The sequence below is a fragment of the Zonotrichia leucophrys genome, chromosome 4 (genome assembly GCF_028769735.1).
Source record: "Zonotrichia leucophrys gambelii isolate GWCS_2022_RI chromosome 4, RI_Zleu_2.0, whole genome shotgun sequence".
Lineage (NCBI taxonomy): Eukaryota > Metazoa > Chordata > Aves > Passeriformes > Passerellidae > Zonotrichia > Zonotrichia leucophrys.
In genome coordinates, this window is record NC_088173.1 from 28,359,333 (window position 1) to 28,378,837 (window position 19,505).

Below are 19,505 nucleotides of genomic sequence, written 5' to 3' on the forward strand. Positions count from 1 at the left end.
GCTACAACAGGCTTCAGTGTGTGTGCCCAGTACACAACTATACATCCCAGTGCTTTATTTGGTCTTCTCTAATAAATTACCAATTGCCTCTTCTTTGACACATTCTGGTTTTTTCAGCTCTTAGCTTAGAGTAGCTGCAGCACTGGGGGCTTACTCTCCAAGAAATACCTGTACAAATTCATTTTGCAAGAGCATCCACCTAGTTATATTTTTATGATGGGTGTTGATGACTTTTTTATGGTGTGATTTTTTTTTCATTTTTGTGCTGAAATTGTTGTCCCAGTTAGACATTTAACTCAAATTTTACCATACTAAAAATAAGGTTTTGTCTCTGTTTTACTTTTTTTTTTTCCCAAACAAAAATGTGTTGTGCATTGCAATGACACGTAAAATATGTTTTTCAGGCTTGTCCCTTGATCCCCTTCATTTACCTCCCTTATTTTATGAGCTATAATCAGAACTTGCTGCTTCTGGTTGTGTGTGTGGGGACTTTTCTGGACTTTGCTGTGTTGGGGCTGTCTGTAATTTCCCAGCCACCAAGCTTAACAGTTCTTAAGATTATAAATGTATTATCTGAGAAGAAGCTGTTGTATGTCTAAACACCATTCATTTAAAAAGCAAAAGACAAAATATAACGCCCCTGAATAATTCTTCTATTCACTGTAGTCCCATTGCAATGTTTTGCAGAGGTAAGGCTGAGGCTTTTCTCCCCATATGAGGACAAGTGGCATCATACCCTGTTTCCCTGGCAGTTCTGCAGTGTCGTGCAGACATGGCAACTTTGGAGGCTGATTCTTCTCTCCTGAGCAGTGCTGTCTAAGGCACAGCTTCCTGCCTCCGCAGAGCTTCAGTCCTGCTCTCTTTCATGCAGCAGAACTGGCAGTGGGCTCGGACTCTCAGTGTCACATCTTCATCGGTGTTGGCAGCAAGCACTGTCCTTCCTTGTTCCCTTGCTCTAACTGCTCTGTCTGTTGAAATGTATAAATGTGCAATACAAAAGTGATGGGAAAAGTGGCAAAATATGAGAATTCAATAAAATTATCTTGATTGGGTTTCCAGTAGGATGATGAGCTAGAGTGAAGATACAAGTGACTAACTCCAGTGTGATGCCTACTTGGGATGGATTCCTGCCTTTCCCTCACTCCACTGTCTCTTACTCCTTCATGAGCCTGTTCCTTAGCCTTCCAGAAAACTCGTGGGGAAAAGGTGTGGTCTTATATTTATTCTGCATGGTTGGTGAGGGGAACTGGCTTATGGAGTTGTTTGATAATTGGAAGGGCTGGGTGGAGGTTGAAATACATGGCTGAAACAAGGACAGCCAGGACAGGAGAGGTAGAAAGACAAAAAAGGGAGATGGAATTGGAAAGGGGGAAAAAAGCTTTGCCTGTTTAGTGGAGGGAATATATTTGATCAGTTCAGCTGACTGGAACTGTGGTCCCTGTGTTTAACCTTAATTATTTCTTCTTCCACTCTCTCATCCTTTGGTCAGGCTCTTCCAATTAGAAAGACCTTCACAGTAGGGAATGTGCATAATCATCTGAGTAAAGAGTGAGATGCCGTGGGAACACTGATGCAGTTAGTTTAGTAGGTGCAGCTCAAATCTTGGTAGCTGTTGGATTGTTTCCTCCATTTAAATGATTGTGGCTCTTTTTAGTGTGCATCATAGGAGTGATATTCTCTCTTGTTAAAGGAAATAGAACACATAGATTTCCTAGGTAGCCTGCACTTTGCAAAATGAGCAGAACCAACAGGTAGAGAACTTCCTGACTAGTGAAGCAGAAGCTGGGTGAAAAACACAAGTGGATTGGAGCAATGGTTGTTCCAAATATTTTGAGCATGTGCAGAACCAAGGCACAGGTACAGGGAGAAGCAGAGAGGCACAGGCCTCTTGTGTTTATCAGGTGGCAATCTTCAAAGCACCCCACCTCAGATTTAGGCTAATCAGATTTTTTAAGTCTAGTTCTTTGACATAATTTTGAAAATTAAATATTAATGACTTCCCTCAACAGCTGCTGTCACAGTACAGGCTGGTACTGGGCTCTGTGCCTTTGGGCTTAAGCCTTCTAATAAATCACACAAGTATTTGCTGCCTTGCTGCTGCACACAGGGGATGAGGTGAAATATAAGTAGTGGCACTCCATACAGCGAGTGACTTAAACTGTGCCTTTAGACATACCAAATAAAGTGAACTTAGTTCTTTGTGTACTTTCATTTTGGAAAAGACCTGTCCTTCCTGGTGCAGAGTTAGCAGGGAATGAACTGTGGCAGCTGAGGCAACATTTGGCTTGAAGGGTGAGCTGCCAATAGCTGAGTGCCTCAGGGAAACACAGCCTAGTCAGTTCTGCCTTGGCATGGGGACAACCTCCAGCTAAAACTGAGGTTACTTCCCTCAGCAAGTAGGTGTTACTACAGAATAAAATAAAAACAAAAAAAAAACCAAAACCAAAACCAAAACAAAAGAATAACCTCTCTTTGTATAGGACATCATAATTACAAACCAGAGATTTATTTTTATGGAAGAATTATTCAAGGATCATGAAACAGAAAATAAGCCAGCTTGAGGATGTTGGAAAGAGTTACACCAGAAACATGGACATAAATGTAGCAAATTGTGGAAAACATGAAATTAGATGAAGTGCTCAATTTTCAGTCATGTATTACTAGGATAATTAGCAGCAATTAGGAAACAGCAGAATTTAGGGTATTAAGATTGAAGAGGAAATAAATACACTTTATATTTTTTTCTGAAGTACAAACTACTTGGAAAGCCTTCAATGTCCTCTGTAGCATGGAGCTGTTCACGTATTAAGAAAGGGAAGCAGGGCTTGTGTGCTGTCATTGAAATTTAACACGGACAGTGAGGAAGGTCAGCCTGAAGTATCTGCAGCACTGGTTCCATGCATGGTTTATGCAGTGGTCCCCTCCCTTCAGTCCCCTCTCCAGTGTTACCATTTATGTGTCAGAATCCCACGGAACTGGTGTGCAACTCCTCATCACCACTGACAAGAAGTACCAGCACTGCTTTGAAAGGATCAGGCAGCAATTCCCATGACACTCAAAACAACTCAAATCCATGGGAATGCAAACAGGGCTGTCCCTGGGAACCTCATTTTTAGACACCTTCAGGTTAAATTCAATCAATCAGTGTGTCTGAAATAACATACACTTTACTTGCATATTTTATAGATTGATAGGATCCAATCTATAAACTCTAGGGAAAAAAAATTTAAAATCTTACTCTATATAAATATTTATAAATGTTGCTTTATTCATAGAAAATTAGATTCTTTATTTTCCTTGAATTTATAGTGAGAGTGCCCTGCATAGACATTGTGTCTCTACACATAGAGTTGTAGACTCTTAGTAGAGCATTGCTGACATTAGCAAAGCTACTCCAATTTACATCAGCTGGGAATATGGTCCATAGGACCTAAGATACACTAGAAGATAATAAAGATTTCTTTCTCAAGCATTGTTTAGTGAATTCAGCCATTAAAACATGGGAACTAATTAACATCTCAATATTACATATTGAAATTTAAAATATTGTAAAAATAGCATGTTAAGCATATATGTTTAAACTTAATAGGATTGGCATTTGCTTTATGGCAGTTAAGCAAATCAGATTCTGCATAATATGGATAAATCTGCAGTTTTCACCAAGTTTGTGTACCTATGTCACACCTGCCATCAGCACCAAGGTATTTTTGTATCACTTGTCCATTCTGTGACATCTAGATTTCAGGCCACATGGCACAGTTCTCATGTATCTGAAAAGGTATTTTAAACCTACTGAAACTAATAGGAATCCAGGCAGTTTATGAAAGGCATGACTAGGCTTCAAACAGATCCTAGGACTCAGACTATTGCACTCTTCATCTCAAAAGCAAGACAGACACAAATTCAAACTGAGTGAAGAAACCGTCCCTCTTCATGTTCTTATCCTTTTACTTGGCACTGAGCGTTTTTTCGAATAAATCCCGTTTTCTTGTCGGCAGGCAGTTCCATTCACGTGGCCAATGCTTTCACTGGCACCTTCTGGCTGAGAACTCTCCTCAGTGGTCTGAAACAGAAAGGACATCTCAGTGGAGGCACGTGTGTGTCTTCCACCCCCTGGACCTGGTTCCCATTGGGTAGCTCTGCCTGACTCTCTGTTATTGCCACAACTTCTTAGTTCTGAAAGAAATTGAACTGATTGTGTAAAAATGTCTGTAAGAGTAGGCTTGCACTCCAAATCTAGTAAAATCTAGATATATGGCAAATTACTCATCAGGTCTCTGCTTAACTTTCACAACCCATGGCAGATGAGCTAGTGCATTCCCATTCCCCAGTGGAAAACCCACCAAGGGACAGCTCAGCAGAATTTTGTGTAGAGAGGGTGACATGTTTTTAAGGCTGTGAGAAATCATATGTGATTTATCCAGAGCTGGGGTTCAACCTAAGAAGTCCTAATTTGGATGTGTGTCAGCCATTCATACTAAAAGTGCTATGGTGGAAACAAAATCCTTGGAACTCTCTGAAAACCTGGACACCTTCCAGGCTGCAGGCTTGCTTAGAAAGCCAAATATCTTTCAGTGGCATGTAATATCAAGAACCAATAGCTGCTGACTGCAGTGCTCATGACTTTGTGTAGCCCAAAGTCTGGGTGGTGTTGTTTGCACACAAGCAGATAAGGCAGGTGGCTTGTCTCTAACATGTTGTTGGTCTGGATTACTCAGCTCTTTTCAGATTTACCCCAGTGAGACAGGACAAATCCTCTCATGTTTCTAGCAGTGAGTTACTCTCCGAGTTCAGTTTCAAGGCACAGAGCCATTCACACTACCAAAAATGAAGGCATGATCTACCAAAGTAATTTATACTTGCTTTGCCAAACACTTGTCTGAAAAAGAGTTAAAAAAATTAAAACATACTTTTCTTTTACACTGCACATTTGTAGATGCATTATTTTCTGTCTTCATTCCAGTGGCCTCTTCCAGTTCTGAAAAATAAAGTAATAAAAAAATACTAAATTAAAAAGAAGTGGGGGGAAGTAAGCATACCCTCAATTTAGTAGCTGCCTGAAGTTAAAAAAGTCAACTATTCCTCTGGGCATTTATCACAGAGAAGAATAACTGAAGAGTGATGAATACTTCCTAAAACATTTTTGAGGCAATGTGATTAATCTGTCAAGACTGCCTACCTTGGGGGTATTTAGAGAAAAGAATAAAATTAGCAACTTGACTGTAGCATGCGGTATCAGAGACACCTTTCAGAGTGGAATTCTGCCTTTTTCCAGCAGGTTAATGGAAGTCTAACTTTAGTTGTTCTATTCTCAGAGGATGGGAGCCTTTAATGTATAACAGGCTCCAAGAGCCCTCATGCTGACAGTATAACTGATGTTATTTTCCCCTGGGTTGGTCCTCAGGTAAAAAAAAAAAAAAATAGAGCCTGAAAACCTTCAGGCTTAATTTGAGTGAGACAATCAGGTTACAGTACTCTAGTTAAAAAATAAACAAAAAGAAAAAAAGAAAAAGTAGAGCACATTATGGAAAGTTACACCAGTGTGTCTGCAGTGTCTTTCAGGCCTGCGCTGAATTTAATATATTCACTCCTTAACAAACAGCACATGTGACCAGAAATGAGTAATAACCTTGAGTCTGTAAGAGAAAGGTTGAGGAGCAGGATTTTGTCTAAAAGTTTAGATGAAATACATATGGGGGTATTTGTATATATTTATAATAATTGGCATTAAGAATAGCAGTTTGATGAATGGTAAAAAATGCAGTTGATTACTTTCCCTTGCATGTAATGGACTAGGCTGCGATGGTGTTTCATTGGGAAATAAACAAAGAAGAGATTCCTTGGAGCCCTAGAGCACACATACCTGTAAGAAGTGCATCAAGAGTCTCCACTGCATGTTTTGCATCTTCCATTGTGAAACACATTGGCGGTTTAAATTTTAAAATATTCCTGTAGGGTCCATCTGCACTAAGAAGGATTTGATGCTCTTTGAGTCTGTGGAAAGAGGAAACATCTGTGTTAGATACAGGTATAAAACCGTGTCCTGTCACTTCCTTCAAACTAAGACAGATTTTGAAAGTTTTCTTTTTTTAGTATTATGTCACAAAAAACTACACAAACTGAAAATAAAATTAATGACTAACTGCTGGAAAATGTTAGGAGGGTTTGATCACTGCACACAGTCTTTAAGAGCTACTTACTTGTAAATAAGATGAAGGGCTTCAGCCGTGGCTGGTGTTCTCTTCTGCTTATCTTTCACCAGATCCACTCCAACAAACAATCCAACACCCCTGGAGTAGAAAAGAAAAGTACAGACAAATGAAATCCAGTGTCAGTAGCCCAAACCTCCTGCTGCAAATGCAATACCTGTTTCTAACAACTGCAATTCCCTTCCCTGGGGCGCAAATGGGGGAAGGAGAATGGGAGAGGAGACTTTGTCTTTGGTCACCTTTTGGCAACTTCACACAACAAAATGGGATAACAGGTATTTATGGATAAATAAATTTACCTGGCTCATTAATGCTATGTGGCCTGATAAGAATGACAGAATAATCTTCTTTCATGCTTATCCTGAAAATCACAAGCCAGGGAGACAAAAAAAGAAGTACAAAACCCCTGCAACCCAACCTCTTTCCCCTAAAAAACTTGGAGGCAATTATCAATGGCAGTAACACGAGATGAGGAAAATCCATAGTAACATCTCTCAAGGAAATCCCAGAGATTTTAACAAGGTCTGCACGAGTACAACAGTGTGCTGACATCTTGGTTATTGCATGTGGATGGCTCTTTCTCCTGCTCTCCCAGAACTTTTTTAGTGGCTATGCTTGTAAGTAATTAAGCAGATAGATGGACAACTTTAAAAAAATATATATATATTGCCTTTCAATACCAGTTTTGGGCAGTCCATTTTAAAAGAGAGGAGTAGCAAAATCATGGCATGTTTCTGTGTTCCACTCACACCAAGTTTGCTGCTTTTTCTTCTCTGACATTGCTGTGATGCACCCACCTGATATCTCCCACTAAGGGATGCTTCTCCTTTTGCTCAGCCAGCAGCTCCAGGAGATAATTTCCTACACGTGTGGCATTCCCTTGGAGATCTTCTTTCTCTATTACATCCAGTACAGCCAAGCCAATGGCACAAGACACTGGATTGCCTCCAAACTGAAAGCAAAGACAAAACAAAACATGTCATCAAAATCCAAACCTATCAAAACAAAACATTAACCTGCGGGTATCCACGTTGTTTTCACTTGCCCTCTCCTGCTTGGCATGTCATGAGGAAAGCTCAGAAAGGTGGGGATTTTGTGGCATTCAGGCTGTGGAACGCCATCCCCTACATATGGACAAAGGAAGGGTCCCCTCTTCCCCTGCTCCAGGTTGCAGTAATTTGAAGTACTCAGGACTGAAGAATTCAGCTGATTGCACATGCATGCAAAATGCCCCTGGGAAGAGCAGTGGGTGGTAGATTTGATATCTTTTGATCCAGAGAGTATAAACTCCATTTGAAAGAGAGGAATTCATGGTTGCTGGGAAGAAGGCTGAGTCACAGGAGCAGAAATCAGGCTCAGTAAACGAGAAGACTGAACCTCTGTGGCATGCACACAGATGAAATATTTTCTGGTAAAGGGTCACTGTTTTGTTGGGTGTCAGTTGCAGAGCTAGGTCTGCCAGGTCATAAGCTCCACCAGCATGGAGCCTATCCTAGAAAATGGAATTTTACATAATCAACATTTCAAAGTGGGAAGAGGGAAAGAGACATAAGGAAGAATTTATCTGTATCGATATGAGCTGAGGTGCATGACCTGCCAGAGAGCTTGTGCTGGTCCATATGATGATGTAACACTTGATACAGAGCATATTTCAAAGCTTCTCCACTTGCTTTTAGATCTAGACTGTGGTTGGCTCAAGCTCTTAGTAACGTGATGCAGTGATTGCTGCAGATGTTATCTGGATCACCTGGAGAACTTCTAACTGGTAAATGCAGACCAAAAGAAAAATAAAAAGGGCAAAGCTTCGCCTATGAACTTACTGTATTGAAATACTCCAGTCCAGAAGCACCAAAACCTTCAGCAATTTCCCTTGTTGTGACCACACAAGACATGGGGTGTCCATTGCCAATGGGCTTTCCCATGGTGACAATGTCGGGCACAAAGTCTTCACCTTGCAGCTGGAATGCCCAAAAATGCTTCCCAACTCTGCCAAAGCCAACCTGGACCTCATCAGCTATGAACACTCCACCTGCTGCACGCACATACCTGAGAACAAACACAACACCTTGAGAGTCTAGTGCTGCAGAACACAGGTAGGCAATCAGGGACAAGGCAGTCTGCATCACAGAAACTCTGCAGTGTGAGACCAAGTTAGGAAAAAAAGAAAGAATACAGTTACAGATATTTTATAGCTATGAAATTTTTAGCATGCTATATGATAAGAAAAAAAAAGACATTTTAATGTCAAATAGGAGTACTGTAATGGTACTGTAGGATTATAACTGGTTTAACTTCATATTCCATCAAACTTATGGCTGAGGATTAAACATAGAAAAAGAATAGCAATTATCTAGCTAAAAATTAGTCAATATTCCATTAAAAAATTGAACTGAAATCATACTCTTCAATAAGCAGAAATGAACCACAGACAGCCAAGAACAGGAAAGGTTATAGCTGAATTGATTAGATAAGTCTATAGTGAAAAAAGCTATTTCTTTCTTTAATTTCCCCATTATGCCCCTCTGAAGTGCTGTACGTACTCTGCCACTTTCTGGAAATAGCCCACAGGTGGAATTACTTGGCCTCCACAGCTCTGCATGGATTCAGCTATGAAGGCAGCAATCTACAAGAGACAAACTCGTGTGAGAGCTGTGTCCATCTACTTGGCCTTGGCAGAGACATCTAACAGTCTAGAAATAAATGTTTAAATGTGGGCCTTAATTTAATCACGCAATAGGCTGGACAACTGAGAGCTCTTGAAAACAGCTATGGCTAAAGGATTTATTAATTTTGTAATCAGAGTGCCCAAATCTGCAGTAGCCAGGGCCACCTTTGCAGCCTGATGGGAATGCAAGGATCTCCATTAATCCTTTGTGTTGAACTGGATGATACTTCCTGGTGTCAGTGGATGCTGGATTAGCTCCTGGGACCTACATAAATTTAGTTTAAAATGCCAGTTTACAGGACACACACAACAGTGTGTAGCATCTTCCCTAAGAGGTTAATAAAGCTTGCAGGTGTATGTGGGTTTTTGTTTAATCCTGAACACCAGGTGGAGGTGGGCGGCAGCTGACCTGTAAGATGACCTGTGGCTAGCCTTTGGGCACCCCTGCCTAATGAACATAACTACACAAATAACAAGTCAGCACGAGGCACTTGACAAAAGAAGAGAAAAATTCTACAGATGAAATAATTCCAGTTGCTAGGAATGAAAAAGAAAGTTATTTCAAGTCAGGAAGGGTAAGAACAGCAGATCAGACACACTGGAACATCAAAATTCGTTTCTTGTCAACAGCAGAGGTCTATGCAGGAGAGATTCAATATTACCCCAAGGTGTCAGCACAAGCCTGCTATTTAAGGGATTGCATCCCCACACCACTTGTGAACCCCTCCCTGAGCATCAAGAGGTCTCTGTGCTGGTGCAGTCTTCCTGGAAACAAGGCCGAGCAGTAACGTGCAAAGAGCCGCACGCTACGCGTGAGCACGCGGCCAAAGAGAGCGCAGCTTCCCACTGCCTGTGAGGCTTAGCCTTTAGCACAACTTGTCCTGCCACAGGTCTATGCCACCAAAACCTAAGAAACGTGCAAAAGAAAGGAAACAGGGGAAGAAAAAACAAAACTATCCGTTAGTAGAGAATAAAAAAGAAAAAAAAGTTGATGAAGAAACTAAAAGAGGGGTGATGTAAGCCTGTTGGACTAGAAGGGAACATGCTCCAGTCTCCGCTGAAGTCTTCTGGGACTTCAGTGGGTTCTGGATCAAGCCCTACAAGTCTCAACACACTAATGCCATCATATAAAAGATTAACACACATTTTAGGTACACCTGTCCACTTTTATCACGGTCATAGTGTGTATGAGTGAAAGTTTCGCCTTTTTATATGACTTCAAAGTCAACTTAACCAAACAGGCTCAGAAATGTAGTATTGGGATTTTTTCCAATAGATTTTCTCCATGTCCTGGATTTTTTTATGTCTTTGCTAGAATTTGTGATGTAGTTTCTCAGCTGGCCTCAAACCTTTCCCTACTATATTAACAATCTACCAATTCAATGCATAAAATACGAAATTTAACAGCTTTGATTGCATCTGCTTAAATACAACTGTATTATTGATCCTTTCATTGATGCCTAGAAAAATTATCATAAAGCATCAGATAGAAAAACGGCAGAGAACCATGATAGAAAAACGCAATTTTTAAGCAGAACCCATGATAGAAAAATGGTGGGAGAGGGAAGCACATGAAATTGGGAAAGAAACAAGTCCTTAGTTGTCTGTTACACACCCCCATGCCAAAATAAATAGGTGAAGCCTCAGCATTTCTAGAGCACAAAACACACACCTTGCGTCCATTCTTCTGCGTTTCTTCAATAATCTTTTTCACCTCTTCAGCATAAGCATTCGCTGGATCTGGGTGGTCTTCCCTGTATTTCCCTCTGTAGATATCTGGAGAAGGAGCCTGAAAAGACCAATTTATTTATTTGTTTTCATGAAGGCAATACTTCTATGAAACTTTTACTTTGTTTTCTATTATTGCACTTTATTGGCTTTTCACACAAATAGCTAATAAGAGTTAGTACAGCCTGAATTGCAGAAATGCTTACTGGAGCTTAAACTCAATCTGGGCCTGTCATGCCTAATCCAATATTAGTGAACACAGCTGTTGTAAGAACCATCATCTACCTCATCCACCTTTCAAGACTGTCCTTCCTCTCCCTCAAGACACAATAATGAGTGCCCATGCACCACCTTATTTCAGATTCTTACAGAAGATCTCTTTCAGCAACTGGACAGTAGGGTTCTCCAGTCTGTCACTTCCCTCCTGGCATTTTAGTCATGGTACAAATCTGTGAGACATTCAAGCTTCTACAAATGGTGTTAGGAGCCTCTACAAATGGTGTTAGTCACTGTCTCAGTAACTGAGAGACAGAAAGTGGTGCAGAAAGGTGGATGCTACTTTGGCACTGTGGTTAACACAAGGAGGTGTAGACAGGAAAGGCCTGCTTGGTGTACATTTCTAGACAGAGAAAAATTTTTTGTCTTTTTAAGATGCACAAATTTGTCACTCCCTTAGCCACTCAGGAGTCCTATAACCCAAGATGTGCAAACTTCTGCAATCTGCATTTCTAGTTTTGGAACTAGACTCGAAGTCCGGCATGTCTTTAACCAAACCAATGCAATGGATATTGGCTAATTTCATCAAACTGTGTAACTATACAATGCAGTGACTAAAAACCTGTAGCACAATGAAGGAAGTGTTCAGCCCCACAGCTGAGCACCTTCTTAGAAATCCAAAAGCAAACAATTTTGCTGTACTTATTCCAGTGAAATCAGCTGAGCATATGTATACTAGCATCAGCAACACAGAATGAAAAATATTTACACTAGAAGTGGGTAATACAATATGCTGCAGAACAGGCAAAATTACAAAAAAAAACCAAATCCAAAACAAAACATGCAACCAAACAAACAAAATTCCAACAACAAAACAAAACCACAAAAACCCCCAAAACAAACTAAAAACCGTACTTACCACATGCACATACTCCTTCTTGCTGTCCTTTCCCAGCTGATTAAATTTATAGGGGCTGATGTCGATCAGAGATGTAACATGGCCATGGTAAGCACTGTGTGAGTGTTAAATATCCAAGTCACTTTTCACCAAATGTATAGAAGAGCCAAATTTACAACTATGCCTATACATCATCCAGAACTGCAACCATATCTGCATCACAGCAGCATTGTTTGTGAAGGGATCTCGATTTAATTTTCTGTCTTTCCCTCAAAGACAACATGAAATTGCTGTTGACTTTAATTCACTAGCAAGACTGGAAACAGGATAAAACCAAGTGCCAACATGGGGACAGACCAAGATGATGTCTGGACTGCACTGATTTCCTAGAGCAGGAAGGGGGGTCCAGCTGCTTCATTTCCAGCCCACCCTGGCCAGCCCAAGCTTTGCAAGCTAGACCCCACCACCACTGGGAAAACTCTCAGGAGTGTGCATGGCATGGAGAAGTGGGGACCTCATGCAGCAGCAGCCCATCACTGTCTGCCCTGAGGGCATTGCAGGTGAGAGGGTTTGGCAGAAGCCACTGTCAGGAAAAGGATTTTGTTGGAATATAAGTGTTTTATACTGCAGAGTATGCTAAAGCTGGTTACTATTGAAGCCAACTGATTTAGAAATGAGGGACTGCAGCCTTTTGAGCCTAAAGCATGTAGCATCTTTATTCAGGGAATAGTAAACACTTTTGTTCAGCCATAAATTTGAAGTGAATCAAACCCTCAAACCAAAGATGTGTCATGATTTCTCAGTAAAACACACATAGGTTAATATGCTGCTTAGAGGGATCTGAATATAGCTGAGTCAAACCAGCTTTGTGCTGCTCAGATGGACATGTGCCCTTGCATCTGCTCTGGCTGGACTTTCTAATCACAACCTGAGAAGAAAATAAAGCACTGCAGCAACATCACCAAACCCACAGTTGCATCTAGGACAGGAAAACCATGAAATGTGGTCAGGCACCTACCCTGTGGCTGGCAGCCCTCCCAATACCTCCTGATTTTGCAGTCCCTTGGTTTTGTGTGCATACTTGTGTTCACTGAAGGAGAGCTGAGCATCATTGCAGCACTGCTGCAGAACTACAGGATCTTTCTTCTTGACCACTGAATATTTATTTGTGCAAAAAGAACGTGTCCAGCAATGCGTGATGAAGAGAAAGCACTTTTTCCAGAGCAGCCCAGTAGCCAGACCACTCACTGCTTTTGAAATCAACATTTAAGTCTCTGGCATGAATTGCTCTGGGAGTCTGTGAGAAATGCCCTCTAACAGGTGCCTGACCTTCTGGGGTGACCGACAAGCTTATTTTTCAGAGATCTTCAAAACTTGTGTTTATCTAAACGTGAAAAAGGGATTTCCTGATCTGTTCTAATACAAAAGCAACAAGACTTTTCTTTCAGCAGGCAGTGGAGTACAAACAGCAGGGGGTTGCTGCAAAGCTGCTTCTGAAGCAAAGGCAGGAGCTGCTGGCTGTGCTCACATAAGCTGCTCTGTGTACTCACTTTTCCAGGGTGATCACATCTTGGTGCCCGCGGTACTGCCGAGCCAGCCGCAGAGCAAGATCATTCGCTTCAGACCTGCATGGAAACAGACATAGCAGCAAAGCAGTGAGGGAGCACTTCCAACAAAAAGGGTATCCTCACAGAAGGCAAGGCATGGGACTCATGGATATAAGAAATCAACACAGCAGACTCTGTTGCTCTACAGATTACACTGCTAAGGTTGAGACTATAAGTGCCGTGTAAGGGGGCAAAGATAAAACAGCCCTTTGTCTAAACAGCAAACAAAGAGATGCTTTCTTTCCCTCCCCCAGTTTGCCTGTAGATATTTACCTCCCCTTGGTACAAAGGAGGCCAATTTGCAGCTGAGAACACAGTGCAGTCCCTAACCCTCAAAAAGCCATGCTCCATCTCCCACAGTCCACAACTCCTTTCTCCCCAGTGCCTGCACCATCACAAATCTGTACCCTGGAAGAAGACTCAAGCTTCCAGCCTGATCTGTCACAGCTCCTCTGCTCACAGGCTGTCTGTTTTGGACATGTAAGTGATCACAGACTACCAATCTGCCTAAAGAGGACTAACTTGCTTCCAAGGTTATATGTCAATTTACAGAAGGCATTCTTCAGTCTGTACATAACATTCAACAATTTGCAGAATTAATCTCCTCTTCTTGCTTTTTTCCCCCCACTTTTTTTTTTTTTTTTTTTTTTTTTTTTCATAGCATTCAGAAGGCCAGTTTCATGTTTTGGCTCTCTTGCTTGGAGCCATCACTCTAAATATGATGGCTGCAAATAGGAAGTAAGTTTCGATCAGTGCTGGATATATTTTTGTTGCAGGTTACTAAGTCCTCCTTCATAAGATTTAGACCAAGCTGTCCTGGGTGTCTGTCTCAAACAGGAGCAAAATAGTCATAAAGAACAGTCATTTAAAAAACCACAACTCAGACCTACCCAGAGTTAACAAAATAGCAAACAGAGAGTTTCTCAGGCAGGGTGGCTGTGAGTCGCTGTGCATACTGAACAAGGTTGTCATGCAGGAAGCGAGAGTTTGTGTTGAGCAGTTCCATCTGTTTTGTTGCAGCCTTTATCACGTACGGATGGCTGTGGCCCACTAAAGAAGAAAATTATTAGTTATTACTATCAAGCCAGTTCAGTCAATTACTGAACCACACAGGGATGCTCAGAGAAGACTGTGAACATCACCACATGGCAGAAATGTGTCTTGATCCCTACTGGAAATTGAGGAATAGAAGCAGTCTCCCAAGTCAAACTGCTTACCATGTGCAACGTTGTTGATGCAGTCTAAGTATTTTTCTCCTTTCTCATCAAACATATATTGGCCTTGAGCACGGACTATCTTCAGAGGGTCCTTGGCATAGAAAACTTTGCAGGAAGGCCTAAAATATAATAAACATAACACCATTTTAATTTTCACACTTTTTCTCCCTCCTTTGAGTGTTGAGGAGGTTGATTTTTTGCAGCTCTGGAGACAATTGCCTCCTTCTGCAAAAAAAAGCTAAAAGCCTGTGAGTAATTCAGGTGGTGGTCAAGCAGGGGCTCCTGCTCACAGTGAAAACCCCTGCCTGGGGGCAGGCACAGTGGGAACAGAAGCTGGTCTTTAATAAGGGTGTTTTCAAAGCTTGACTCTGCCTGCAATTGATTTCTCAGGAGAACAGTGTCTGCACGTCGTTCCAGGTCCTTATATGTCCTGCCGTGTTCCTGGGCTGCAGCTCTGCTTGTTTACATGCCTTACAGACATCCATGGCCAAATCACTCTCTGGGACTAAAGGAAGCTGTTAAGCACAGTTTTATACTATAGCCAAAAAACCCTTACGCAATGGAGGGCTGTAGCATATAGAGGTCACAGTCAGACAAGAACAAACACTAATGCCTTGCAGGCTTTATTTTCAGAGGTGCTGAGCAGGTCCTAAAACCCTCACACTCTCACCCTGTTTACTTTGGATAAAAATCTTTAAAAGCAGCATTTTATAAGCATCGCAATCACAGTGACTTCCAGCAAAACTCTAACTCCTTATAAAATTCCCCAAAGTACTCTTTGAACACTCTTTTATTCCCCCCCCCCCCCCGTTTCTTGGAGAATGTGCCAGCTATGTAATTATGTTGAATGACATTACTGAGCAGAAGGAAAGTCTTCTGAACATTTAGCAGTGTTTATATCAACTTGGATAAACACAGTTGTTTCCAGGTAAGTCTGAGAGTTATTGTTGGGTATACTGAGATTATGAACTTGTAAATGTGACTCCTGCATAGTGAAGCAGTTTGCTTTCTTTCTCACAGCTTCTAGCCGTGATGCAAAGCCACACAATTTCCTGTGCTGCTGATACATTCTTTTTCTTGATCAGTGTCGGTCACAACCTCTGGCAGCGCCCTCAGTTAAACTCAGCTCAAGGAACAGCAACAGGTTCATTCAGCGGACACGGCTGTTTTGCAGGTGCACGCACAAAAACACCCCAACCCCGCGCAGCCTCATTTCACACACACACCTGGGTACCACATTCCGGCCGCTTGCTCTGATCTGTTGGAAAAGCGAATTTGATGGGCAGTGCTCTAATGACGGCATCCCTCCGCCCGCCTGGGGAACTCCGGGTGGCCCCGAGCCCTGGCAACCCAGAGGGATGGCAGCTCCTGTGTGTGCCGATGTCCCCCTCCCGCTGGGGCTGCCCAGCGCTGGCAGTCCCCGGGCAGCGCCGGACGGGAGCTGTCACAAAGACAGACCTTCCTCCTCCTCCTCCTCCTCCTCTCCCTCCCCTCTGCCCCGCTCCCGGCCCCGCCGCCGCCCCTACCCGATGTGCTTCCTCCGAAGGGCGAGGGTCTCCGCCTTGCTGTAGAGCTCCTCCATCCCGCCGGCAGACAGGCACGGCACGGCACGGCACGACACGGCACAGCGAGCACCGTCCCTCCGTCCGAGCCGCCGAAGGACTCCCCGCCTCTTATCCCGGCGCCGGCCCCGGGCAAACCCCTCCTCCCGCCTCCCTCCCTCCCGCCTGCCCGCCGGGACGGGACGGGACGGGGCAGAACGGGACGTCCCGTTCCGACCGCTCCCCCATCCCCATCCCCCTGGGCTTTCCTGTCGGGGGGACTCGTGTTTCCTCTTGAGCTGAGGCGGGCCAGCCGCGGGTGAGTCCTGTGCCTTGGAGCTGTGCTGGTTTTTAGGTTTTGTTTCTGTTTCTTCCTAGGGGTGCAGAGCAGCACAAATTGGCGGAACAACCGGCTCGGTGCGTGGGGACGGTCCGGCTCCCACGCGCGATCCTGCCATTCCTGCCATTCCTCGGTCATCCTTGTGGCCACGGCGCCACTGTCACAAACATGCGGGAGGGGGGTGAGGAACATAAAGCGGATTATTTAATCAAAATCAGGGCCATAATTCAATGTTCCTCTCTGCCTCTTATGTCCCCAAATCTGTTTGTAAGAGTAGGCTGAGGTATATATGCCCATCAAAGCCAGTATCACTATTTCTGCATTTCTTAAAAAGTGAGGCAAATTAGTAAGATCTACAGCTTGCCAGGTTTTGTACGTGTACCTAAAGAGCCGTGGTGCTCAAATACGTTGGTTCACTCTTAGGTCCCGGCAATATCTAAATATACCTAGTCCTTGATCACTTTGTAACCACAGAAGCAAAAAAGAAGTGACTTGCTCGAATATGGTATTTCTGCATGGTTACATTGATAATTACTTCGCTGGACATCAAAGCCCACAGGAAAAAGAGAGGAGAATAAGACGAGGTTGGACGGAGCGGAAGGAGGACAGAATTCCCATCAAGAGACATCACATTTCAAAACAGCGAAGAAGCTGCTGGTAGAGCACCTCGGATTCACCTTCTCGCTGCCAAGCACGCCCCGTCTCCTCTGGAGGCTGCGTGAGCAGACAGCACGAACACTCGCCCACGGCCCTGCTACCCCATCTGTAGCTCGTCTGTGCCACCTGCAGCACTGTGTTTGGAAGAGTTTGCAGAGAGCATATGTAAAGCCACACAATTTCCTGTGCTGATGATACTTCCTTTTTCTTGATCAGTATCCAGCAAGTCATCCTAAATTCTGCATATTGAAGAAACACACTTCCTGATTTTTACTTTTTAAAATATCTCTGCCAGCAAGCCACCTTTCTGCTTCTCTGGACAGCACTTATTTCCATCCAGTCATTTACTTGAGCTTCCTCAGTGTTAAATTTGAAGCTTTGACATTCTATACTCCTGCTCCATTGGAAACCTTGCCTCACTAGCCAACAGTAGCAGAAGTCATAGCAGCTCCACCTCTATATCCCAAGAGAGACAGCTGCTGCCTCTCTTCAGTGCCTTGTCCAGACAGAAAGACATAAAAAGACATAAAGGAATTGCCAAAACTGTCAGCTAGGGCAGTATTGTACAGGCAATGAGGAAATTCATTGATGGGTCCTCAAGAAGAGAACAGGCATTTAGATGTGCTAACATCCAAACAGAGCCAAGGCTAGAGTCTGTCAGGAATGCTCTCTGCAATGCTTTTCCCTTCTGCCTGCACCTCTGAAACCTGGGCAATGATATTCAGCATGGGGCGGATGCAGTTCAAGTTGTACTACACCTTACGTACTGACTTAGCAGCAACCCTTGGTACCAGCAGTGCACAGAAGGGCTGGGGCAGGCAGCATCCAAGCCTGTGAGTCCCAAAGCATTTCAGGAGAGATGGTTTTCCCACACGGGGCTGGTGCCTGCCCTCTATCGGTGTTGAGCACAGCCTTGTCCCTTCGTCCAGGGCTGCTGCCGATGCCAACACCAGAAAATCTCGACTGTTTATGCTGATGTGCCTCGTCTTGCTCATGTGGAAACCCTGGGCCACAAACAGATTTAAGGTATATGCAAACTATTGAGCTGCTACTTTAGAAGCATGCACTGACAGCCTGGTATCAGGGCTTTTGTTTCAGGTTTAGCAAATGCAAGTCTGCCCACAGCTAACTTATAACAACAGCAAACCTCACCAGGAAACCTTGAAGTGGGAGATTGTTTCTCTGTTCCTTTAAAGCCTTTAAAGAAAGGGTCGTAACAATCAAGGAAATATCCCTCCCTCTTTGCTTATAATTCTTTCATGCTCTTTTGATACTATGAGCAGGAGCAAGCCTGCCAACTCTCACGTGTGGAGTCTGTCCCAAGATTAGCAGAGACCCTGGCCCACACACAGGCCTTTGCAGCACCACTTGCCCTCACAATGCTATGCAGTAAATACTGCCAGTAAATACTTCATGATATATAGTAGGATTAAAACAGTTTTTTTTTTCTTTTCCAAAATACTTGTGTTTTTGTAAAAAGCCAAAAATACAAACCAAAACATGCCATTTACTCCATCCTGCTGTTTGTCTTATGAGCATTTTAATTTTCTTTCTTTCACGCTTGTTTATGGGCTTTGTCCTGGCATGGTACCAGAAATCAGCAGCCTGGCATCCTGTATGAAGGATGAAAATGAGTAAATATTTCTAACAGTTACCCAAAGTATCCAAGTAAGGTGTCTCTGGCTACCGACGTAACTGTGAAGGAGTTACTCTGAAAAACAATATATTGCTGGTGCATCCTGAGACCTAAACCCACTGCAGATGGATTTGCTGTGGAAATTGATCTGCACCAAAGATCTGTTTCAGTGCAGATTTAAAGATGGACAAACCATAGCTGTCTGTACCTTCTCAGGGACAGGCAGCTGCTTGGCATTTGCTCTGGAAGGGGACTGGACTTGCCTGCGAGTTCGTGCAGTGACCGGTCCAGCAGGGCCCCCAGTCAGTTCAGCACAGGGTGTGTTGGCAACACTTGTTTTTATCAGCTTCATCTCAACCAGAATCAATTACCTCACAATGATTTCAATATACCAAATAGAAGAGAGATCCTAAAAGCTGGCAAAAAGTTACCAGATACTTGTTAGCTCCAGGAGGGAGCAGCCAAAGGTGATGTCAGAAAGACCTCGTGACAGCTCCACTTAGGTGTGGGCACTTTGGAAACTCAGTCAAGCTGTAACCTGCACGTAAAAAAACAATCAGGATATTTATTAGCTATTGAACATTCTGTCTTGGTGTAAGGACATGAAATAAACCCCTGCATCCTGGTTATGTGACAGGAGCATGTCCACAAACTAATGCAGCTTGAGTAAAAACTATACTAGCTGACAGAGATCTCTCTGAAGAGGTTTGTGTAGAGTATTTTCTGAACTCTACTGGTCATATACATATATATTTATATACACTCATATTTATATGTTCAAGTAGACACCT

The 19,505-nt window shown here is 43.0% G+C and overlaps 1 protein-coding gene across 1 annotated transcript; it reads right to left on the reverse strand.

Annotated features, from left to right (window-relative positions):
• Positions 1-2,478: 2,478 nt before the first annotated feature.
• Positions 2,479-16,232, reverse strand: ETNPPL (ethanolamine-phosphate phospho-lyase). Its single transcript, XM_064710945.1, has 13 exons — positions 16,067-16,232; positions 14,541-14,659; positions 14,214-14,373; positions 13,267-13,341; positions 11,738-11,831; positions 10,547-10,663; positions 8,750-8,832; positions 8,030-8,255; positions 7,007-7,161; positions 6,201-6,290; positions 5,864-5,994; positions 4,911-4,978; positions 2,479-4,063 (listed from the first exon to the last, which is right to left on the reverse strand). The coding sequence occupies exons 1-13, from the start codon at positions 16,120-16,122 to the stop codon at positions 3,932-3,934; spliced, it is 1,506 nt and encodes a 501-aa protein (XP_064567015.1). The 5' UTR covers positions 16,123-16,232; the 3' UTR covers positions 2,479-3,931.
• Positions 16,233-19,505: the final 3,273 nt, after the last annotated feature.

Excerpts from the sequence above, each read along its gene's own strand:
- ETNPPL (XM_064710945.1), bottom strand. The coding sequence starts at position 16,122 with ATGGAGGAGCTCTACAGCAAGGCGGAGACCCTCGCCCTTCGGAGGAAG. Across the intron at positions 10,664-11,737 it reads AGAAGGAGTATGTGCATGTG|GCTCCTTCTCCAGATATCTA; the intron begins GTAAGTACGGTT and ends TGGTCTTTTCAG. Across the intron at positions 5,995-6,200 it reads GCCCTTCATCTTATTTACAA|ACTCAAAGAGCATCAAATCC; the intron begins GTAAGTAGCTCT and ends CTCTTTCCACAG.